Source organism: Bos javanicus, chromosome 4, assembly GCF_032452875.1.
Source record: "Bos javanicus breed banteng chromosome 4, ARS-OSU_banteng_1.0, whole genome shotgun sequence".
In the NCBI taxonomy this organism is placed as follows: domain Eukaryota; kingdom Metazoa; phylum Chordata; class Mammalia; order Artiodactyla; family Bovidae; genus Bos; species Bos javanicus.
In genome coordinates, this window is record NC_083871.1 from 12485936 (window position 1) to 12511520 (window position 25585).

Genomic DNA, 25585 nt, shown 5'->3' on the forward strand with positions numbered 1-25585 from the left:
CTTATGAGCATTATAGGTGGAAGGAACAGGAACAAAGCCCTGGAGAAAAAGGAACATGTAGAGCATTCCAAGATCCAAAGGAGAACCAAAAGTATACTTAGAACAAGCGGGAAAGTAGCAGAAAAAAGGCAGACTATCTGGGCAGAGGCCAGACTGCAACTTCTTGGAATTTTAAGGACTTTGAAACTTATCCTCAGGGCAATTGATTGAAAATTCTTAAATACTTAAGTGGGGATGTGGCAAGATCAGATTTTAAATTTTAAAACATTACTCTGTTGAAAATATGCGGAAATATTCTAGAAAATAGCAAAAGTGGACATACAGGGAACTATTGTGAGACTTGCCAAATTGGGATGAGAGATGAAGATATTGTAGATAAGGTAGTGTTTTACTTTTAACTACTCTGTAAGAGATGTGTTCAAGTTTGTTTTGAATGGTGGACATAGTATTTTCTTTGACTTCTTTTCTTACATTTCTCTCTTAGGATTTTCTGTGGCATCCAGAGGTTAATGGTTCTATGAAACAGTGTATCAAAGTGTGGACTGAGGTCTGTATTTGAAAATATGGCCTTGCTGGTTTTGAGCAGTCAGATTTTGGAAGTCCATTCTCCTACACTCGCCTATCCTACTCGCCTCTACTTTATACCAGCCTTCTTAATTTTGACCATGCTGGATTGATTGTCACTCTACAGAGAAAGCAGAGTTTTGATCCAGTGTCTCTGGGCATTACCATTCTAACCCTGTGGTGATTAGGCTTATACCACACTTTACTGATTTAAAGCTTTCTTGATTTAAAGCTTTCTGTTACTGTTATGCATGTTTGCGTGCTCAGTCATGGTCAAGTCTTTGCAACCCTATGGACCGTAGCCTGCTCGGTTCCGCTATCTGTGGAATTTTCCAGGGAAAAAATACTGGAGTAGGTTGCCATAGCTCAGTTAATTCAAACTCAGATAATCTTTCTATCACAATACACATTTTCTTGAGCATTTTTCTACTTTGTTCTTCAAACTTATGTCCTGATACTTCTGAAAAAAAATTTATTTTTAATATCCTTATACCCTTTTATTATTACACTTGTGACCTAAAAGTCAAGCCTAGTGTGTTTTGGCTCATAATGTTTGGAGATAAATTAGATAGAAGACAAGAGTGCTGTTAACCTCAGAAAACCCCTAACTTCTCACAAGTCCACTTTAGAATTCCCACAAAGTCTGCATACATCTCCTTATCAGTCCTTTAATTAAACCTGTATCCTTTCCCAGAGGTATTTGCATTAGGGATGGATAAAACAATACTCGACTTTGTTGGCCTTGTTTTGCTTAATTACTTGGGTTGCAATGGTATTTTTCTTTGCTTCTTTTCACAATAAGTATTTTAATACAGCAACTGTAACACATTAAATAGAATTTTCTAGGATTCAGTGAGAACCTAGTCAATATTTTTAACTTTGTTTCTTTGAGAAAAAGTTTTCAAAAAACAAACATACAGACAACTTTTAGAATTCAACTTTCTGGAAAATTTGGATCTCACATAGTTTTGTTTTGTTTTTATTAATATGTTTTTAAATGTCCAGAAATAAGAATAATGTTATGTGTGTATTTCAGATGATTTAAACATGTGATTTATATTTATGCTGAACCTGAAAGTATATCCATCAAAGTTGTAGAAATTCACAGTTAAGCAACATTAGTGTGATATAATTTAGAATTCAGGCAAGATCACAAAAACCTTTGTTATGACTAAGCTGAAGATATATTGCATATTCAGATCTTCTGTTCTTATAATTTGCTAAAACTTGATTTTGGAGCTTTAGGTTCTATTGTAAAACTCCTTTTGATTCTTGGGGGAGAGGAAATATTTTTCTTATTGAATAAATGGTCATGTAATTACCTGAGATTGATTAGTTGACTTGTTTTAATTATTCAAGGAGTATGTTTGTATGCATATATTCATGTATTTTTTTTTTACTGTTTCCATAGTAAGCTGCTGAATCCTGAGAATACATATTTTTATTATGTCTGTACTATAACTAGCTTTGTTCTCGGTATTAGGAATGTGGCTGGAAATTAGCCCCAGTCTCAGCCCTCAAGGAGTAAGCAATCTAGAAGGTAGACTAGACTTTCTTATGAATGATGACATGATAATACGAAGGGTAACAGTAGACTTGGCCACAGAGAACTGTGAAAGCACCATGTCAGAGGCACCTAGGATGAGAGTTGTTTAGAGTATAGGTGAAGATCTAAGAAAGCTTTACAGAGGAGATGAGAAGAACACTGGATTAGAAAGATATGACTGAAATAACCTTACAGATACCTATAGGTATATAAGCAAAGTTGAATTTAAATAACTCCACTGTTATCCAACAGATATTTATAAATCATGTCATATTTTAGGCCTCAGGCTAAACACTGCTGATACTTTGATTAACATAACAGAGTTCCTCTCCTCAGAGAGCTTCTAGATGACTGGCAGATATAGGTAATTAGGGAAACCAGCAATTTAGATTTATTTCTACAGATGAATGGTAAGCATTAGGTCTGAGTTACTTAGACCAGTTTGGGGAGTCTTGGTATGAAGTAAGGTGATATTTGAAGTGACTTGAATGGAAATAATTCAATAGACAGCAAGTGTAGATTAAAGAAGGGAATGTAGGAATGAAACAGAAAAGATTCTGAGAGAAGGCAGTAAAAGAGGTAAGGCAACAAAAGCAGAAGAATAACGGTAATATAACACACAGGGAAGGAAGGAGTTTTAAAAGTGGATAGTGTCACTTTAGGAACTAGATAGGACAGACTGAAACTACAGGACCTGCAATTCAGAATTCATTAATGGGCTCTGAGGGAGGTTTTAATGGATTATTAACTCAAAATCAAAGCATGATAAATTGAGGCATAAATGAGACAGAAATTAAAATTAGCACAGTGAAAGCCGAATGCCCTTCTGAGTAATCCGTTGGTCAAGAGTGAATGAGAAACATTTGAGGGTGAGACAGAATTGAAGCAACATTTTTTGAGGATAAAGATGATTTGACATTTTGTGGATTGAGAGAAGGATGAAGAGAAGAGGATGAAAGGGATAATTCCAGAGTTTGAGAAGATAACTTACAGACATAGCTCCAGATCTAAAAAGGGAAGAGATACAGACTCAAGAGTAACAGGTTAGCCATTAAGTAGAATAGGGACATATTTGGTTTACTCTTCATCTATCAGAAGATGATAGACTGGGTGTATGGATAAAGTTGTGAGAATGGAGCAAGGAAGGCAAGAGCACACAGACCACATGAGTTCTATTTTTCTCTAAGCTTGAGGATTAGGCTTTATGCCAAAAGTGAGGAGGAGGGCAGGTGGGACCTGTGTAAGAAAAATATTTAGTATGATTTGGGATAGCTGCTGTGAAGAGTGAGGAAGGGAGCCACCTACAGATCAGGAAAAAGTTTCAGTAAAATAGCAATATAAAATGGGGCATGCTAGCCTGGAAATAGACTAATTTTGTTATTACATTTCTCTGCTTTCATACTTCTCTACACTTAGCATGTTTTACCTTCATAATGAGGCAGTAACTGTCACTTCTCTTTTTGAATATGGCTTGGACGTTTTCTGATTTCTTAATTTTAATCGTTTCTTGTGCACATGATCGTAATATCAGGTCTTCTGTGTTGTGAAAAGTGCATTGAACTCAGTAGTCAGAGACTTAATTTCTGGTTCTATCTCTGCCAGGCCTCAGCAATACCTATAAACCTGAGTCTATAGCCTTTTTTAAAAAACAATATATACATATGTGTATGTATACATATGTAATCTCCCTGCCTATCTCACAAGTGGCAAGAATCTATATTAAAATGAGCTAATTTAAGAGAAATAGTTAGTAAATTACCAAGTAGTATGCAATTGGTGTGTGTGCGCTCAGTTTTGTCTTTGCAACCCTAGGACCATAGCCCGCCAGGCTTCTCTGTCCATGGGATTTTCTTAGCAAGAATGCTGGACTGTATTGTCATTTCCTCCTTCAGAGGATCTTCCTAATCCAGGGATCTCCTTTGGCAGATGGATTCTTTACCACTGAACCAACTGGGAAGCCTCTATATAATTGGTAGTATTATAAGTAATATAATTTGCATTAGGTGAGGATTTCTACCAAATTTTCTCCTTGTTTTTTTCCCACATTATGGTCTATGGTTAATACATACCAGACCCAAAAGATCTTGTCTCCTTAGAGCCCTACTTTTATTTAACACTGTAACTGTGTCCACTGTAGGCTTCCAAAGATACTTTTTAATTGGCTGACATAATATACTAGAGCTTTACACGATTTACTCAGAATTCAGAATAATATTAGGCCATATTAGATTTTGGTAGTGTTTTTTATGGTTTGGGTTTCATCTTCAGTTCAGTCACACAGTCATGTCCGACTCTTTGCAATACCACGGACTGCCGCACGCCAGGCCTCTCTGTCCATCACCAACTCCCAGAGCCTACTCAGACTCATGTCCATTGAGTTGGTGATGCCATCCAATCATCTCATCCTCTGTTGTCCCCTTCTCTTCCCACCTTCAACCTTTCCCAGCATCAGGGTCTTTTTCCAGTGGGTCAGTTCTTCGCATTAAGTGGCCAAAGTATTGGAGTTTCAGCTTCAGCATAAGTCTTTCCAATGAATATTCATGACTGAATTCCTTTAAGATGGACTGGTTGGATCTCCTTGCAGTCCAAGGGACTCTCAAGAGTCTTCTCCAACACCACAGTTCAAAAGCATCAATTCTTCAGTGCCCAGCTTTCTTTATAGTCCAACTCTCACATCCATACATGACTACTGGAAAAGCCAAAGCTTTGACTAGACAGACCTTTATTGGCAAAGTAATGTCTCTGCTTTTTAATATGGTGTCTAGATTGGTCATAACTTTTCTTTCAAGGAGTATGTGTCTTTTAATTTCATGGCTGCAGTCACCATCTGCACTGATTTTGGAGCCCCCAAAAATAAAATCTCACTGTTTCCCCATCTATTTGCCATAAAGTGATGGGACCAGATGCCATGATCTTAAGTTTTCTGAATGTTGAGTTTTATCTTAAAGAACACCAAAGAATTAGCCATACAAACTTCATGCCATCCTGTGTAGTCTTACAACCACGTAAGGTTTTAAGCAAAGGAGATCCATCTTGTTGTAACAAGAATCTGAATAGGAACCCTAGAAAATTAAAATGGAAGAAGAACTTAAGGGGAAAAAGTTAAGTAATATTACTTGTATTAATCTCCTGAACTAACTATAACATTATTATAAAGATTTTTCTTTCTTCAGGATTCTGTTGCAAAGCCCCATGTGATTGTAGCAGGAGCTGCCACAGTAAGTTATTATCTGTATTCTTACATAAATGATTTTTGTTTCATATACTTAAGAACATGCTAAGAAAGAATTAACTTATGCTAAATAGAATTCTTGATTATACTTATATTTTAATTCTTATTTCTCTTACAATTAATTAGACTGATAATTTTAATTAAAAAGTTCTGAATGAACTTAGGAAATTTGATGGTAAATGTCAATATTATTTTTATATCTAAAATTACATTATTTTTTCTTGAATGTTATACATTGAAAGTCTAATTTTTTATCAGCTCTTTGTAACTGCCTTCATGTATTTCATGAAATAATTGACCATATTTTATTCTAATATTAAATAAAAATGGGAATTCTCTTAAAATGAGAACCTTTTTTACAATAGAGGAAATGCTATACTTTCATTTTCCTGTGATAAATACTGAATTAATGCTTAATTTTTACTTCCTCTCAGTGGTCTATCAAGATTCACAATGGCAGCAATGAAGCGCTTTCCCAATATAAAATGAATATTACCTCCATAGCACCACTTTTAGAAAAACTGGCAAAGACTAGTGATGTTTATTGGGTCTTACAAGGTAAAAGTAATGAAAAAATGTCATTTTTATGTGTTTTGAGGCTTGGGTTTCTATTATCTATTTCAAGAAGCAAAATTACTACTTTATGAGAATAAATATTTGCAAAATTAGAGTAAACTTGAGCTATTTGGTTTCCTGTTTTGAACTTAAGGAACAGACAGACTAATAAATATAATAAGTAAAAAATTAATAATAAATAAATGCTCCAAGAGTCTCAGCAGTTAGAATAGAACATAACAAAGAGAGTAAGTCCTAAAGGCAAATTAGATGCTTGCCTTTGATTTTATTTCTTAACAAGTTTTTATTGTGATTGGGAAATATAGAAAAAGTTATCTGGTTCATAATATTAGACTCATTGGAAGTAAACATTCTTTGGAATTGACAGAATATATTTAAATTCAAACCATCTAGTTTATACTTGGCAATGAAATTCTTTAAGAAAAAGTTAACATTAGATCAACTCACTTCAGTTTATTGAATGTCCATTATTTAATGCCCTGCACAATATGAAATGCCTTGGGTATTTTAGCAATTTAAGTTGTTTGTCAGAAACTATTATAATTATTTCCAAATTTAATCTCAAACTGAGAGAAATAACAAGGATAGTAATAATCTCTTCCAAAATCACTATTTCATTTACAGACTCATTAACCTTTCTCTTTCTAAAGTGAGAAAAAGTTACATTTAAATGATTATGCTAAGTGGTAAAAAGCTTTGATCATTAGTCATATTACCTCCTAATTGTGGGAATAAAGTTTGCAAAAATTAAGCAGCAACAGGAGGAAAAAGAAAAGATTGATTGCTATTCTTAATTAGGTGATCTTCCATAATCCAGTTTTGAATTCCCATTACCTGATATAATCCAGCATCCAAAATTTTCAAACTCTTAAGACGTGCTAGAACATAAAAATGTTTCCTAAAAGTTGTGTACTTAAGAGAGACGAGGTATAAAATTCTTTTAATTTGAAGAGAGGTATAGATTCAAAATTTGACTATAAGCTAGGAAATCTATTACAAAATCTTGGTCAACTATTTTTAAAAAAATGAATTATTAGGTGCTTGGAATTCTCAACTTTAACAACAAAATATGAAATGCAGTTAACTTACTTGCATTATTATAATTTCTACCAGTAGGGACTTCTAAGTGTATTTTAAAAAATATGTTTCATGTGCAGATCCTGTTTATGAAGATCTATTAAGTGAAAATAGGAAAATGATCACTAATGAGAAGATAGATGCCTACAATGAAGCTGCAGTCAGTATTTTGAATAGCAGCACCAGAAATTCTAAATCACATGTTAAGGTGTTCAGTGTTTCCAAATTGATTGCTCAAGAAACTATCATGGAATCTTTGGATGGCTTACATCTTCCTGAATCAAGCAGAGAAACTGTAAGAATTCTTGTATCTGTCAGTAGGGACCGTAATATCTAACTGATAGCTATATATCACTGTTCCAGTACTTTGGCCACCTCATGCGAAGAGTTGACTCATTGGAAAAGACTCTGATGCTGGGAGGGATTAGGGGCAGGATGAAAAGGGGATGACAGAGGATGAGATGGCTGGATGGCATCACCGACTCGATGGACGTGGGTTTGGGTGAACTCTGGGAGTTGGTGATAGACAGGGAGGCCTGGTGTGCTGCAGTTCATGGCGTCGCAAAGAGTCGGACACTACTGAGCGACTGAACCAAACTGAACTGAATTGCAGTCAGTTATTTTCAGTTTTTCTGTCTAGACATAGATCTAGAAATAAGTTGACTTTCATCACCTAGCTGAATATGTAAGAGTTTTCATATACTCTAAGGAAGAAGGTTATGGAAGGAAGGAAATGCAACTTCATTTAGTCAGTGCTAGATACTCTTAAAAAGCTTTTAAGTCCTCATTACATTCATTTTTGAAAACTACTGCTCCATGTTCTCTTTGCCTTAAACCTTAAAATAAAATTAAGCTTCCACGAAGGGAATATTTTAATATGGAGAACATTTTTTTTTTTTAATTTCCTTCTAATTCTGATACCCTAAGCATTAGTCACGGTACAGAGTAGATACTGAACAACTCCAGATTGATGGGTGGAAAGGGATTTTAGTTTAAATACAAGAGAGAACTGGATAATTATACATTTTCACACACAGTGCAACAGATAAAGTAGTGGTCCTGAATCTTTTTGAGTATCACATAACCCTTGTATCTGATAAAAAGTAATTGTTCCATTCCTCTCCTGTAGAAAAATGCATATTTGCATACACACACACACAACACTTCTCCATATTTTTTCAAGGGCTTTGTGGACTCCCTAGAACTGGTTATGAACCTTGGAATGAACTTTGTAGACTAGTATCTGCAAGAGTTCCAGGCTCAGAATCTTCTAGTCTTAAAGCTGAGAGAATGAGATTTTCTAAATGGCTGAATACTTTGAATGCTTTACAGTTCTAAAGGTTTTTAGAACCATGAAATTTTAATAAAACTAAATTTGACTGAACCTTCATCTAGAAAGGCTCCTGATAGCTTGCCTAGAATATTTTATGATGATAAAACTATGTCGAAGATTCCACTTGAAGTTAGAAACACTAAAACTCTTGAGTCCCAAGTGGTCCATAAACTTGTAAACCAAATGAAAGACATAAATATTGTTAGCTAAGAGTTAATCATTTTTGGTGGCAATTACTCTACATTCTTTTTTCATATGTAAAGACTGGAAGTGTATCTTAAGTATCTTGGTATCTTCTGTATTGAATATCTGTTAATTACAATACTTTGGTCCTTGACATCTGTCAGTGTTTTTGTAACCAAAAGTCACGGCCCATTAACAGTCATGAAATCCGTATTTTTTTCTTTTTTTAAAGAATAGAATGGAAAAAACTCAGATGCATTCCAAGTAGTAAGGATGGGTATTGTTTCTTATATGTATGTATATATATTCTGAGTCACATTATAAAATGAACTTTTCACTATGGATCATAACCCAAGAAGTTTGAAAAACCCTGAACTAGTTACTTACAGATTGAAGGACTATCATTATTTACATGATTGTTTGGGAAATGATAGTAAAAAGTACAAAAGCATTTTGGTTTCAGTGCTAAAAAGTCAGTTGTATTCACAGGAGAAAATCTAATGGGAAATACATTACTGACAAGATAATAACGAAATCACTTGATTTGTTCACAGAGTGCAATGATTCTTATGAACGTGTATTGCAATAAGATTTTGAAGCCTGTAGATGGTTCCTGTTGTCAACCTCGGCCTCCTCTTACTCTGATACAGAAGCTAGCTGCTTGCTTTTTCACTTTATCTATTGTTGGATATTTAATTTTTTATATAATTCATCGTAATGCTCATCGGAAGAATAAGCCTTGTACTGACTTGGAAAGTGGAGAAGAAAAGAAAAATATTATCAATCCCCCTGTGTCTCCATTAGAAATATTTTTACAGTCTTTCTGCAAACTTGGCCTGATTATGGCTTATTTCTATATGTGTGACCGGGCAAATCTATTTATGAAGGAAAACAAATTTTATACACATTCAACTTTCTTTATTCCTATTATCTACATCTTGGTTTTGGGAGTATTTTACAATGAAAATACCAAGGAGGTAAGAATCATTTCTTTTTAGTTCATGTTATCCTTCTCATCTCATTATAAAGTCTGGATTAAAGAATTAATACCATTTATCATGCCATCATATACAAACATTTACATATATAGAAGAGGATGAAGGAATATTGCAGTTGTATGTCACTTGGTGGACTCTTAACTGTTGCTTTTGTGAAACAGTTTGGAGAAAGCTCAGTTTCATAAAGATTGTTGAAAAGTTGGAAAATAATGACTGTGAAAAAGATATCGTGACTTGGTGTTATTTTGGCTGCCTGAGGATGGAGAAAGTAGAGATGCTCCCCACTTTCTGATGGTCCACAAACATGAGATACCATTATCTTTTATAAGTTAAAAGTATATAATTACACTAATAAGCACTTTTTCTATTTATATATTTATACGCTCAGGCATGCACACACATATTAGAACTTACATAATAATGTGGGCACTGTTAAAAGTGTTCTGAATGCCTATTTTAGCTTTGCTGTAATTGCTCAGAATATAAATGTAACTCCTTTATAAGTCATGATTTATTTGAATTAATAAATTCTTTTGTAAGAAATAACTTTCATATGAGGATGATTAATCAGTTCTTCATCCCCAGTGGGAATATTCTGGAGAAAATAAAGTATGATAATGGAGCTTTTTTCTTCACAGTACAGTGTAGGAGAACTATGAGATTTTTTTCTAACTGAAATTTTAATTTTTTCTAACTGAAATTTAAGATTTTCTTAAAGAAAATTATAAAATACCACTTTTTAGATTTATAAACACATCTGTCACAGTTTAAAAAATAATATTAAACCATATGATTCAACTTAAATATTTAAAATCTCTTTTATGTTCATTTTTTAATTCATATTATACTTAAATAGTTTATTATCTCTTTTATCAAGAAACTAAATGACAGTCTTTAACTGTTTTCCCCCCAAGGTTCTTTTGAAAGAAGGATTAATTTATATCCTATAAGAAAAATTTTAACATATTTAATATATTCTGTCTAAATAATAGCTTTTTGATGATTTTTAAAACAAATATTAATTATTTTGCACAGACTAAAGTATTAAATAGAGAACAAACAGATGAATGGAAAGGCTGGATGCAACTTGTGATTTTGATTTATCATATCTCTGGAGCAAGTACAGTAAGTATTTAAAATTTAAGTTCAGAAAATATAGGAAATAATGTCACCTTAATGTTTCCTTTAGGACACCAACTCTTTGTGTTTAATATTCTCTACCATTTAGAGACCCATCTTATTTCCCACCCAATCTTTCTGTCTTCCCATTTCTCTTCTACCACCTGATCTGAGAATGTATACACATAAAAGCAAAATAATTATTTTTTAAAAGATAAGGCAATAATTTGTTTGTATTTACCTGACATTAATTTTGATGTAGTAGGAACAATCATCCAAAGGTATTGTTTCATGTCATACTGTTAGAAAACTAATTTAAGTTATTAAGAGACTTTCTAGATGATACTTAGTTGCAAAGGACTTAGAATAGGCAAGTTACTATTAAAAGAAATCAGATTAGATGATTATATTTTATATTCTACCCTTCATTGTATTTTAGCAAGTTTGACCAACCATTTTTATACTTCTAAAGTTTAAAAATGTAGAACTCTCTTGCCTCAGTATTGAGAATCCTCAGATACTGATGGTCTTCTGTTGTTGACCATATATTATGTTCCATACCTCCTAAGTATTACCGCTTCCATGAGATGGAGGACTCTTCCTTAGCTCACCTGGTGCCCTCTGTACCTGGCCAAAATCATTTTTCCCTCAAGTAGGTGTCTTTTTAAGTCTTTTAGACTTAGGGTTCTCATTAACTGGGGACACCAGATTTGGTAGGGGTAGAAAAAAATGTATTCAGAATTGTAACATTAGAGCTACAGTTAAAACAAGATTTTAAGAGTGAACCTAGGTATCTAATAACCGCTTTTCACACTTTTTAAGTAAAGGTACAAATTGATTTCTATAAAATTTGTTTTTAAAGAAATAAAATTTTATTTTATTTCTAAAAAATATGTTTTAAAAATTTAACAGATTGTTTCATAATTTGGGAACTATTGAACATGAACTGGTTTTTATTTTATTTGCTTATATAAAGCACATATCTATAAACAGTAATTTAACATAGAATCAATATCATATTGAGATAACAGGGGAGATTTGCCAGAAAGGAGTGTTTTGAAATTTCCATAGCAACAGTTAAATAATACTGGGGTTCATCAGATATCTCTTAACAATTAGTACTAATGTTATTCTTCATTAAGTCTGTTTATTTTCAAAAATTGCTGGTAATTTTATGAATGACTTGTTAAAAGGGTAAAAGGCAGAGGGAGAAGTATAACTTTTAAAACTGAAGTTGCACAGCTATAATATGTATATTTGTGACAGCAGTGAAATTCCTGTGGCACTGCAGCTGGAGGGGACCTAGTAAGTTCAAGCAATTGTGGAAGAGCCAAGACCGTAAAAGAGATCCAAAGCAAGAAGACATGAAGATAGTAAGGGTTAGTTTATAAGCCCGATTCAGAATTTGTAGGATAAATTTAGCAAGTTCTCTAGAAAGTAAGTAAAGATGAATATTGAGTCATGGAAATAGCTCTGACACGTGAAGAAAGATTAGATTAATTTGGGGTGGGGATGGGGAAAGATTTGAGAGGATGTGGAAAGGGTTTTGTTTTAAGAAAATGCCACTTAAAGACATAATTAATTGCTGACATACTAAAGAGTAATAGTACTGTTAAAAAAAAAAACAAAAAACAAATTCAGTGATTGCAGAAAGCATTTGGATCGTAAAGGGATGAAAGCAGCTTGGCATTCTATTATAATCATTTGCCAAGTTAACATTCTAATACGTCTTAAACTACATCCCAATTCATTCTAAATTACAATTTTATAATGACTATATTCTGGAAAGATACAAAGATCATTTGTGATGATTCACATATCCCTGTTCTTTTATATAGAATTTTGTGGTTAAAAATTACCTGTATCTACATTTGGCAAAGCATTATCAGCATGGGTTATAACATATTTGGGACTTGATTCTTGGATATTTGTGGAATTACCCTCATTAAAAACTTTTTAATTGTCATGATTATCTTAATTACCTTATTAATGTTTTATATTTTGAGTAAAATATGTCAAGCATTAGTTGTGCCGTGTTTTTATAGTAAAATAGAAACTATGTAAAAAATTACAGAGAATTATTAAAATAATCTAGGTGGACTGGCAGATTGCAATTGTTGGTGTAAAAATTCCTTTAAAACATAACTTATATCAGATATAGAGTGTACAGCAAGTTAGGTATATACAGTAGATGACTTTGTGTTCCATTGTGGCTTTTTCTTCTTTGAGAGTTTGTAAATAACTTCCCTGAAGGTCTTAAGGGAAAATTTGTGAGGCTAGAAAAAGAACAGAACCAGAAGTCAGCCTCGTTATTAATTCTAATGAAGTTGGATACTAAATACATTTTTAATACTAACATTTTGTTGTACTATTTGACTCCTGAAAGACAAAAAAGGAAAACAGTTCAGATTAAAGGAGGCTAAAGAGGAATAAAAAATAAATGCAGTGTATGATTCTTAAGGTTCCTAAATTTTAAAAAAAAATTAATAATAAAGGATATCACTGGGACAATCAAAGAAATTTGTATATGGATTGTACAGTGGATGCTGTTATATTCATATTAAATTTATTGGGTGTTATAATGGTATTACAGTCATGTAAGAAACTGTTCTTTCTTCGGTGATACTGGTAGTTGCTGAAATTTCTAGAGATGGTGTCATGTGGCAGCAACACACTTTTTAAGTAGTTCAGCACAGTAAACAGGCGTGTGTTGCACTGTTCTTGCAACTCTTCTGTTGGCTTTATCTTTAAAAAGTCAAAAGTTTCATACAACATTTGCAATAATGCAGCATTGGTAGAAACTTGGCAAATTGTGATAGTGTTTAATTCCATTTAAATGGTTGCATTTCCTGTTTAAATATGACTTAAGTCTCAACATTGTAGGCCCAGACCCATTCTTGAAGGGGCTCAAAAGCATGTTTCATGGAGAATGGTTTACGTACTTGGGAATGATTAGCCTGTTTGACCTCTGTTTATAAATACTTACAGAACACTCAGATGTAAAAGTGATAAAGGGCATGCAGATGGGTCTAGAGCTAAGCTGTCCATTTTGGTGGCCACTGAGCACTTGAAGTGCAGTCAGAATTGAGATGTTCTGAAATGTGAAATATGTATAAGATTAAGTATGATTCATTTTGATAAATGTATACAAAGTTCACAAACCTAGTATGAAAAAATATGAAATGTCTCATATATGTTGGGATGGTATAATATTTTGGGTATATTGAGTTAAATAAAATTTGTTTATTAAAATTAATTTCACTTATTTCTTTTAACTGTTTAAATGTCTGGCAGCCACATGAAAGATTTGCCACACGGCTCGCATTTTATTTCATTGCAGAACACTGCCCTAGGGAGCTTAAATTGGTAGCTTTTACATAGTTTGATTTCAGTTTTTCATGACAAGGAACTTTATAGCAATTAATGACCATCTGAAAATGGAATGGATTGCCTTGAGAATTTGTATGTTTTCCACTATTAAAAGGTGCTCAAATACTTGAAGGAAATATTTTAAAGTGCAATCAAGAATAAAGTAAAGATACAGGTTTGGATTAGAACAGTTTCAAGTCTCTTTCAATCCTGTGTTCCCACCTTCATCCCCTTGATTCTAATATGTTATACCTGCACTGAAAATTTCCCATCTAATGATAAGACATTTAGAAAGAACTAATGATGAAGAGCAATAAATAAAAAATCTGATATGTAGATGTTTGTACTAAAAGACGTCAAAGGAAGAAGAAATGACTTTCATCTGAGAGTAAAAGATTGGAAAATGTCACCAGGGCTCTCGAGAAGAATAGGATATGTATAAATGACATGTGATTAGGAGAACATTCCAGGGTAGAATGAGCAGGTAAACAAAGGAGAGGCAGCAGGAAAACACAAGAAGGGCCAGTTTAGGAGACAGAGAATCTAACGGTTTGGCTAAAGTGGAGGCTATATTGAAGAACTTATAATTTATTATAATCGGGGGTTTCCTTCCAGAAAAAAGTTATCCCTCAGAAAAGATAGAAGAAATGTTCAAGGATACATACAAAAGATGCATATGTTCAAGGCCTTATTAAATCTGTTTAAGGCATCTGCTCAGTTATTTTATCCTGCAAAGTATCACTTGGGGAAGAAACACTTAGCTAAAGTGGCCATAACCAGTGTTAATGCTGGATAATTAGAGATGATCAGATGAGTCAATCAAATAGAAGCAAAAAAAAAAAAAAATGTTTACATAGATTTAGTAATTATTCATAAAAGATAGCCTTTTATTACAAATGTTGGATGTCACTGAACAAGTCTTTTAAAGATCATTTTAAAAGGCAGCACACTACCTGTGTTGTGAAATAGTGAATAGACAACCAAGGGACTAATACGTGGTGGAGAGGTGCAATGACAGTGGTTTAAGGTTAAGAGAATTAGGACTTGTAAAGGAAATAATGTTTCCAGTGACTCCCATAAGATATAGATGAGAAATGTATTTCAGCTTAGACAGAAGTGAAGATGTGATGCTTTGAAAAATCATGGTAAAGATGAAACATCGAAGAAGGAGGGAAAAATAAAATTGTTTTATAAAAGATTAGGAGGGAAATAATATTTCTGAATTATGCTTGCATATTTTTTAAATGTGTAATTTTTGCTAAGTAATAAGTAATTGTGACAATTTTATTTACAAGTCTAAATTCTATATGTTTAAGGGGGCCAAAAATGTAGGATTTTGTTTGTTTTTTTAATCTTCTTATTGAGAAAATGTGAACTCCAGAGTGACCTCATGTTCAGCATATATGATGATTAATAATTATGGATATCATATATTTAATTCAAGTTGAATGAAGTGTATAAAGTGCTTCACATTTATCAAATCATTCATTTCTCACAAAACCCTTTGAGAAAGGAGAAGATACTTCCATTTTGCAGTTTAGAAAACTCTAAAGTCACATAACTAAGTGTTAGAGCCAGAATTTGAATCTAGGTCCATCAGATTCCAGAGTCTACTTTTTTAATTTTAACCCCTGCTATAATGCCTAATTTTTGAGAATAAATCTATTCATTGAGCTAACACCGAATGATGATAATGCTCCATTGTCTTGGTTAAATGTACTGGTTCTGATTAGTTAGGTATTTGACCTGTTTATTTTTGTCCACAGTTTTTGCCTGTGTACATGCACATTCGGGTTCTGGTTGCCGCGTATCTATTTCAGACAGGGTATGGGCATTTCTCATACTTTTGGGTCAAAGGAGACTTTGGAATCCATAGAGTATGTCAGGTAGGAATGCATTGTTTTTCTTTTTCTTTCATTTCAACGTGCTTTTGTGCCTGACTGTTGAGAAAATATAAATATGGCCATGAATAATTTGAAGTAATTTGAATTTGTGAAATGGCACTTTAAAGTTGTATTATTTCCATGTTCTATGGTTAATAATTCAAAATAAGTAATTTATTACTGAGGGATGGAAAAACAGAATTTAGATGAATGTATAATAGATGCACACAAGGGAAAACATTGCTGAATCACTTTCAGTTCAGTTCCGTTGCTCAGTCGTGTTTGGCTCTTTGTGACCCCATGAATCGCAGCACGCCAGGCCTCCCTGTTTAGTTTTGTAGAAATGTGCAGTTACCTGGGATTGTTATAATATGCTATGTTTTCTGTCTCTAAGAAGAGGATTAAGATTTATTAAGTTTCTACATTGTGCTAGGCAGTTTGTAAACATTATTCTATTTACCCTTCATTACAACCCTGAGTTATGATCTTTATGTTTACAGACAAGGACACTGAGGCTCAGAGGGGTTAAATAATTTGCCTAAGCTTCCCTGATGGCTCAGTTGGTAAAGAATCCTCCTGCAATGCAGGAGACCCTGGTTCAGCTCCTGGGTCAGGAAGATCCGCTGGAGAAGGGATAGGCGACCTACTCCAGTATTCTTGGCCTCTCTTGTGGTTCAGCTGGTAAAGAATCCGCCTGCAATGTGGGATCCCTAGGTTCGATCCCTGATTCAAAAGATCCCCTGGAGAAGGGAATGACTACCCAATCCAGTACTCTAGCCTGGAGAACTCCATGCACTGTACAGTCCCTGGTGTCTCAAAGAGTCAGACATGACTGAGCGACTTTCACTTAGTCACATAGTAAGTGATAAAGCTCTAATACTAATCTGCTCAAATTCTGTGTTCTTTGACATCACACCATCTGAAATGACTGTTACAGAAGTCCCAAAGATACTTTTGTTTTTCAAAGACCCTTTTTAATTTGAGAATATTATTTTGTATCTATTAAAACTTTCAACTTAATACCACATGGGATGAATCAACATCAAACGGAGATCAAATGGACATTCTTTCATTGAGATAATCTAATCTTTTGTTTATAAACTGTAGCTCTAGGAAGGAAGTTTATGATTCTTTTCCTGCATTTAACAAGATGACACTTGTAGCCAGAGGTTGGTGTTTTTCTGGGATCCAGTTAATAAAATGATGCATAAATATTTTATGTTCAACTCTTTACAATGATTTTAGAACAAATATGATTTTTTAGGGATTAGTAAATGGTACTTGTACAGTTATTATTTTAGTCTTAAACGTTTATACTCTGTCAGAGAGAATCTACTTTTCAAAGTGAAAACCGTTTTCTTCTCCTTTTTAATAGGTCTTATTTCGTCTCAATTTCCTGGTAGTGGTGTTATGCATAGTAATGGATCGGCCTTATCAATTCTATTACTTTGTCCCCTTGGTCACTGTATGGTTCATGGTCATATATGTTACTTTAGCACTATGGCCACAAATAACCCAAAAAAAAGCAAACGGTAAATATATTTTCTTACTAATGTTAATAAATATATTCTTCCAGTGCAAGTTTCTTTTTAGTTGCTAAAAGCTATTATTTTTATTGAGATGTATTGACAGTTTAAATTTATATGTAGCATTGATATTTTGAAAATTTGTTCTTAAATTATGTTTCTAGAATGTTAGTTACATGGTTCAAGTAGTATTAACAGTGAGGAACAATAGTTTGCATTTATATTATGTTTTCTCTTTTTAAAGTTAAACTTTCAAAGCCATTTTACGTATCGGCTAGTGCAGCCGTTTTCAAACTCTCTTGTGTGGAGCCAGCATGGAGCGTGCCAGAGGGCCACACATCCTGCTTCAGTCTCGGCAGCTCTGGTTTACTTGACCCTGTGTCTGTGTGTGTGTGTGTGTGCGCGCGCGTGTGTAGATTTTGAGTGGACATTCATTTGCAAAAAGGCTTTTTGTGTCAAACAAGCTTAAAAATCACTAGTATAGCTTATCTTCTAAACAACCCTTTAAGCAGTTATTATCAACCTGTTTTATGTTTAAGGAAACGTAAGTGCCCACAAGGTGTCATCTTCAAATTTTACACAGCTAGGTCTGATGAATGTTCAAAGTAAGGTCACAGTCATTGATCCTAATGCTTTTCTCCATCAAGATCATGTCATTAAAATTAAAGCTTGTTTGTTTTTTTTTTTGGAAAAAGAATTTTTTTTTAATCTTTAATAATGTCTTTTAGGTCTTTCAATCAAATATTATATATCAAAAAAATATTTTCTGTTGACTTCTATTATAATACAAAACAATTTTTCAGGAAAGAGTTAAGCTCCAGCCTTCAGTAAAGTCCATTTGTGTCTTGGAGAGTCTGTGGTTCAATTCCTCAACACAAACCCTGCATATTTATAAAATGATAATCAATATGTATAAACTGTGAACACATAACTTTAAAATATGCATATGTTGAAATACATCTTATGATTAAACTAGTCCACTGGGAAGTTCTTAAGCTCCCTCCTTAAAACTGTAATGTTTCAGCAGTATTACCTAAGTTATTAAACATGAGTGTTTGTTAGAATTACATTGAACCTGTTCCAAGTTTTGTTGTAACTTTCAATAATGAATAGTATAATTTAATCTGGGATGTATTTTCAAATGCATTTAGAGTGGCTAAATATCAAGTATATGGGGTATCAGATTAATGTTGTAGCCTCATTCCTAGTAAGGACGCTCCACCTTTTCTTCCTTTGTGTCCCACTTGTAATTTATTCTACTTAGATATATTTTGTGTATCCTGTAGGCAGCCTTAAATTATTATAAAGAACTATGCAGGGTATTAATATGTTAAATAGAGAGTATTTAACATGTTTTCTAATGTAAGTTTACATTTCTTAGTAAATTAAATATTTTCTCTCTTAGGAAATTGTTTGTGGCATTTTGGCTTACTGTTGAAACTAGCCTTCTTGCTGTTATGTATATGTTTTTTGGCATATTCTCAGGTTTGTATTGTCCTTTTTGGTTTACATTTTGTTGTATTTTATTCTAAAGTTAAAATCTGTTAAAGTATGAGAGAAGAATCAGAGCTTTTTTTGAAGCTTCATTTTTTAATGACTATAATAAAAGTGTCACTCTGTAGTTGACTACTCAGTGGAGTTCTTTTGAGACCTATCTACTTTTGTTACCTCTGTTTTTGTTGTAAGAGCAATTTAAAGCTGTTCCTCTGGCAATTGTTCAGAATCCATTTTACTTGACTTTGATCAATCAAACTTTTATTGAACGCCTCTTATAAGACACTACTCTAAGTGAAGATCAAAATTCTCTTGACAGAATTTGCAACTTGGTTTGTGCATTATTCATGGCATCAAAGTGTTACTTGACTTTTCCCATAAATTCATAGAGCAAAAATTTGGCTGTTAATAAAGCCAACTTAGGGGCAGAGGGACTTGTTTATATGTAGTATGTATCTCTAACCTTTTATCCCCCTATTTTGATGGTTGAGATTTTCTTAACTATTTTCTCAAGGTGGCAAACTGCTACCTGCTGGTCAGTCCATCAAACAGACTTATTATTTGGGCAGCATGATATTTATAACAATATTTTAATTTAAATGCATTTAGTTGTGACATATTCTGTAGTTTACTGCCATCTCCAACACTGTCTTGTATCCGACTCTACCAGATGAAAATGCCATATGAGCATTGTGTGTGTGTGTGTGTGTCTGTAAACTCCTATAGAGGGCTTTTCTTTTTTTTTTTTTCTATAGGCTTTCCTGTTTATTTTCATTCTTAGAAATAAAGTATCTTATATCTTCCTGACTTCTAAGGTTTTTTGCAGGAAATATGTAAAGTAATAAGGAAACAATAGGCAAATGTTAAAGAAATAGCCAGTTGAGTGTCACACTGCTGCTGCCGCTGCTAAGTCGCTTCAGTTGTGTTCAACTCTGTGCGACCCCATAGACAGCAGCCCACCAGGCTCCGCCATCCCTGGGATTCTCCAGGCAAGAACACTGGAGTGGGTTGCCATTTCCTTCTCCAGTGCATGAAAGTGAAGAGTGAAAGTGAAGTCGCGCAGTCGTGTCCGACTCTTAGCGACCCCATGGACTGCAGCCCACCAGGCTCCTCTGTCCATGGGATTTTCCAGGCAAGAGTACTGGAGTGGGGTGCCAGTGCCACTTGACAATTAGTCATTAAAATTCCCAAGACTCCCTGGTTCATCTGAGGGAGGGAGACGAAGACAGACCAGGAGTTCATAAAAAGAATTAAGATTTAACTTTGAATCAGTATTGACTACTGGCTAAGGAAAAAAAAAAACAGAAATAGCCCAGTACAGCCCAGTGCCTTGCGCAAATGGGTGCTCATTAAATACTTGCTTATTGATTACATAAAAAATAAATTTTGATGAGAAATAAACTTGATACATGATCTGTGGAATCCTGTATCTCTAATACATGTTGGTGTAATAGAGAAATGTGATACAATATGTATACACTTCATATTGCAGGTCTTGGTAATAATCATCCTGAGGCATAGACCTTGATAGAACCTATTTTTATAAGTGACTAGCATTTTAAATTCTGTGACTAAATGGAGAATATTGCATTTTATTAAAATAATAAAGTTCTTCTGACCTAAAGATTTGGTATTACCTAAAACATAATACTATTTTCATGTTTTACTTTGATTTTTTATTAGCCTTTTAAAAAACTGAAGTTACACATTTTTTTTAAATGCCATGGCATCATGTGTAATAATGGAGTTTCCATAATAGAGTTTGTTGTCATTCTTTAGTCTGGAAATTGAGTGTTTTGTTCTCTTTTTTGAAAGACTTCATTAATGTTCAGAAATGTACCCAAGACTTCTGCCCCTTCATTCCCAGATTTTCCAGACTGTCAGATCAATAAGAAGGTACATTCACTAATGACCAGAGTAAAGTTGTAAGCTTTGTTTCAAAGTCTAATAATGGTATTTGGGTATACTTGATTGCGTAAGGTGACTAATTCAGAGGATTCTTTTAATTTATATGGTTCATTATAGATTGATTATTAAGGACATTACATAAAGAAAAACTATAACTTTAACCATCATCCTTTAGGTTATTGATACCATATTGGCTGAAGTAATTTGTAGTTTTGTGTTTTGATCATTAAATAGTAGCTCTTTTGTACACTAGATTAAATGGAATAACTTTCCAATTACCAACTTGGGGTTTGTTTTGTTCTGTTTTTGTTTTTTTTTTTTTGATTTTGCAGTCTCAATAGCCTTTCATGTGCTATGAAAGTAAGTTAACAAAAATGTTTTGTTATCTTTACTACCCATTAGTAAAATAAGTTTCTTTTCAAATGAAATGACATTTTGATATGAAATAAATATAATTTTAAAATTACAAATGACCTTAATATAATCTTAACTTTAGAAAATTACAGTTTATAATAGAATTGCAAAAGCCAGTATTGACTTATACCATCTTAATTTTCTGAATTCCTCTTCTCAGGGTGCATTTGAGAAGATCTTTTCTCTTTGGCCATTGTCCAAGTGTTTTGAACTGAAAGGAAATGTATATGAATGGTGGTTCAGATGGAGGTTAGACCGTTATGTATGTATTTACCTTCTGCTCTTTTGCCATTTCAAATTATACTTTTAAAACTTATTTGGAAAAATGTAATTTGTTTTTATTTGGTTTTGGAATAAGGAAACATGTTGATTTGGTAAATCAAAGCAGTCCAGCCCACCCCTTGGTTTTCTTTTCTTTTTTGCAGTGGGCAAAATACTTTTTATTTCTAAACAGTTTATCTTAACATTTATTGTTATTGTTTTGATTAATCTGGTCTTTTAAAGATTATTATTTTTTAACTGAAATATACTTGATTTACAATGTGTCAGTTTTTAAATGAAAATTCTTAAATGTTGGGAAGGGTTTAAAGTCAGGAGTATCATAGCAGTTTGGCAACATGTGCCCAGGGCTTGTGGTTGTTTAGTCTCTAAGTCATGTCTGACTCTTTTGAGATCCCATGGACTGTAGCCCACCAGGCTCCTCTGTCCATGGGATTTCCCAGGCAAGAATTACTATTACTGCAAGTGGCATTTTTTCATTCTTTTTTATGGCTGAGTAATGTTCCATTGTATATATGTACCACATCTTTGTCCATTCACCCACTGATGGATATTTAGGTTGCTTCCACGTCCTGGCCATTGTAAATAGTGCTTCAGTGAACATTGGGGTGCATGTATCTTTTCAAATTATGGTTTTATCTAGATATATAAAATGTCTTTATTTCTTTACTTGCTGCTGAGACTACTTGAAGTAAACCAGCTTATCTTGTCATTGCAAGAGATGTTTGCTTGTCCATTGCAGATTGTTTCCAATGATCATTGACTTGACCTCATTTCTTGATTTTAGGTTCTTCACAGAAACTTTGGATCTTTAAGCTTTTAACCTATATACTTCTATACATATTGTGCTCCTTTACCAAGTACATTTGCTATTTATTGAAAAGTAGCTATTTAAAACAGGTTTTCCCCCCTTATTTTTCAGGTAGTCTTTCATGGAATGTTGTTTGCTTTCATTTATCTGGCTTTACAGAAGCGCCAAATACTTTCTGAAGGAAAGGGTGAACCTCTTTTTTCAAGCAAAATTTCAAATTTTCTATTATTTATTTCAGTAGTTTCTTTCTTGGTAAGTTTCACATGTAATCTTCTAAATTTCCCAAATCCCAAATGGTGCAGAAAATTAAGAATTTAATCATTTATTTTTAATGAATAAAATCTTTTACTTTTGAAATATCTTTTTCTCATTTTAAATTGAACATAAATTCTAAAGAGAATATAAACATATATGTGTTAAATATGAAGAATAACTTGAGATCTCAATGATATAGGAATTTTAAAAGTTGTAGTAAGTTTGGGAAAAAATATAAGATATTTAACAGAAGGAGCCATCACTGCATTATGATCACTATTTCTGGAAAAACAGACTTATGCTCCTTTCTCTCTACTTTGTTATATTTGAGCTTGCCAAAATGAGAGAGGAGCAAACCTGTGTACAGTTTTTACTGAACTTTAATAGCATAATGAAGTATCATGTCGGACTTCCCTGGCAGTCCAGTGGTTAGAACTTTGCCTTCCAATGCAGGAGGTGTGGGTTTGATCCTTGGTCAGGCAGCTAAGATACCACATGGCTCCTGGCCAAAAAAGTCAAAACATGAAACAAAAGCAATATTGTAACAAATTCAATAAAGGCTTTTAAAATGGTCCACATCCAAAAAAAAAAAGAAATCTTTAAAAAAATTATGAAGTATGTTATAAAGAAACTTCTTAAAATTGAGTGCTGCCTTTTTAAGGCATAGCTATGTTTGTGAAGTGACCCATAAATGTTTTGTTTTAGACCTATTCCATCTGGGCTAGCAGTTGTAAAAACAAAGCACAGTGCAATGAACTCCACCCATCCGTCTCTGTGGTGCAGGTAATTATCTTTATTTAGAGAAAGTTTTCTAAGTTTTTGATTAGAACAGGAGTCTTTAGAGACAACTTTTAAATCGGAATCTATTAAATGTAGTATATCTTTCTAAGCCCTACCTTCCTCTACTGTAATAGAGATACTAAAATCTCTTTTAAAGGGTGATTATTAAAGGTTATTATTAAATGTATAAAAATGATCGGTGTTTAGCACTTGATAAGCACTTAGAAAATGTTAATTCATTTCTCCTGTTTGCTTTTTCATCATTTATTTATTCAGATTTCTTCATTTACTTGTTTTTGGCCTTACTTATTAATGGCCTTCCGTGTGTTAAGAACCATGCTACAGGTCAGAAGTGCATGTAGTTCCTGCCCTCAGAACTTACAGTCCAACAGAAATATGGTTGAACATTTATTCATTAAACAGTTTTTTTTTTAATTCATTTAACAAGTCTTTGATACTTCTTTCTATGTGCTAGATATTATGCTGAGGGATGTAGTGATGACCAAAGCAGATGTGGTCCCTACCCTCACAGAGCCTGTATTCTTCGGTTACAGATAGTAATCGTATAATCACCAAGTAATCATGAACAGAAGTTCATGATGCTACAAGGGAATACAATAAAGGTATATGACCTAGTTGGAGTTGGAGTGAAGGTGGATAGGGTTCAGAGACGGTTTCCCTGATAAAATTAAGCTGAGAGGAGCTTCCCTGGTGGTCCAGCAGTTAAGACTCTGTGATTCCACTGCAGGGGGTGCAAGTTTGATCCCTGGTCTGGGAAGTTCTGAATGCCATAAGGTACAGCCAAAGAGGGGTGGAAAAATTAAGCTAAGATTGGAGGAATGAAGGCAGGCAGTGAGAACTTAGGCCATGTGGGTAGAAAAGAGTATATTCCCATTCAGGGAACTTGAAGAAAGCCATTGGGGCTGGAACTCAGAGAGCCAGAGTCTAAAGAAGTATGTGTAGTGACTGGGAGGTGGGCAGAGGCTGCTCAGCAGCCCAAATCACATTTGCATTTTACAGAGATACCTGTGGTTGCAGGTAATCATAGGGCGTTGTGATTAGTGTGGTGATGGTTAACTACAGGGTACTTTAGAACATTTGGGGTTTCTTCCTAATCCATCTTGATATCAGAGCAGGGTTCTTGGACAAAGTTATGTCTAAGCCAAAGCCTAAAAACTGTGTGGTTCAACAGAAAGGAACAGGGAGGGTTTCTGGAGGATCTTCTTTTAGGTTTTAAGTTCTCTTCAATGAAGAAACTATTTCATCCATCTTAAACCTCTGTACAGTCAGTAGAACTAAGCATATGAGCAACTCTCCAAACACAGTTGACAGTGACATTTTAAAAATTGTACTATATTAATATAGCATTTTCAGGACTTCTGCAGAAGTCACGGTTACAAGTAACACTTTGTATTTTGTATCTGATGTCATTTCTATAGCAACATGAAAGGAAGGGGGCTGTTCCACTAACATGACACCAATACAGAACAATGTAAGAGTAGCTAAGGGAGAAAGTGACTGGACATAGAATAAGGCTAACATAAACCCTGCTGAGCCACATCACTTTTACTCCTGGCCACTATATGCCACATATTCATCTTTCCTTAGTTACTTTTTCCCACATTTACATTGCTGTCAGTAGAAGGAGCCTTGAAGAGAGCGAAAAGATGGGGGTGGGTAGCTCCCAACAGAGTGAATACTTTTTAGAAGAAGCAAAATCATGTCATGGAATTTTATTAATTTTGATACAGAAATATAGCATTTTTTTCTACACAAAGGTCCTCAAGATGAGTTTATATTTTTTCTATAAAATATAAAATAAAATAAAAACATATACATAAAAAATAAAACCGTCCAGCCATATAAAACCTGCCCTTGTTTGCACTATATAGACCACCTGCTCAGAAATCCAGTTTGAGTAGACTCTAGATCAAAGATAACCTGCAGATACTTCATCTATTGAGGAAAAAAAAACAGTATGTATTAAGTTCAGTAACATGAAGAATAAAATTATCACTTGAAAGAAAGCAAAATTCTTTTAATAAGCAGATTATTAATATTTCCTGTGTGTTTTTTCTTTAGATTTTAGCCTTCATCCTAATAAGGAATATCCCTGGGTATGCTCGTTCAGTTTACAGTTCATTTTTTGCTTGGTTTGGAAAAATTTCATTAGAGGTTGGTGCATTAATATTTTGATCTGTCTTACACTACCCAGAGTTTTATGGAGCTGTGTATATA

At 33.7% G+C, this 25585-nt stretch overlaps 1 protein-coding gene across 5 annotated transcripts in view; it reads left to right on the forward strand.

The window, feature by feature from the left end:
- CASD1 (CAS1 domain containing 1) overlaps positions 1–25585 on the forward strand; it is a 54503-nt gene that overhangs the window by 21408 nt on the left and 7510 nt on the right. The window contains exons 5-18 of one of the 5 annotated variants that reach the window (XM_061413485.1): positions 485–547; positions 5284–5328; positions 5777–5900; positions 7076–7290; positions 9066–9488; positions 10545–10634; positions 15764–15883; positions 17256–17412; positions 18812–18891; positions 20716–20796; positions 21383–21484; positions 22424–22564; positions 23273–23350; positions 25430–25522. In XM_061413485.1, the coding sequence (XP_061269469.1) occupies positions 485–547; positions 5284–5328; positions 5777–5900; positions 7076–7290; positions 9066–9488; positions 10545–10634; positions 15764–15883; positions 17256–17412; positions 18812–18891; positions 20716–20796; positions 21383–21484; positions 22424–22564; positions 23273–23350; positions 25430–25522 (1812 nt within the window). The remainder of the gene's footprint in view (positions 1–484; positions 548–5283; positions 5329–5776; positions 5901–7075; positions 7291–9065; positions 9489–10544; positions 10635–15763; positions 15884–17255; positions 17413–18811; positions 18892–20715; positions 20797–21382; positions 21485–22423; positions 22565–23272; positions 23351–25429; positions 25523–25585) is intronic. The other 4 variants (XM_061413488.1, XM_061413486.1, XM_061413490.1 and 1 more) reach the window with 4 other exon arrangements.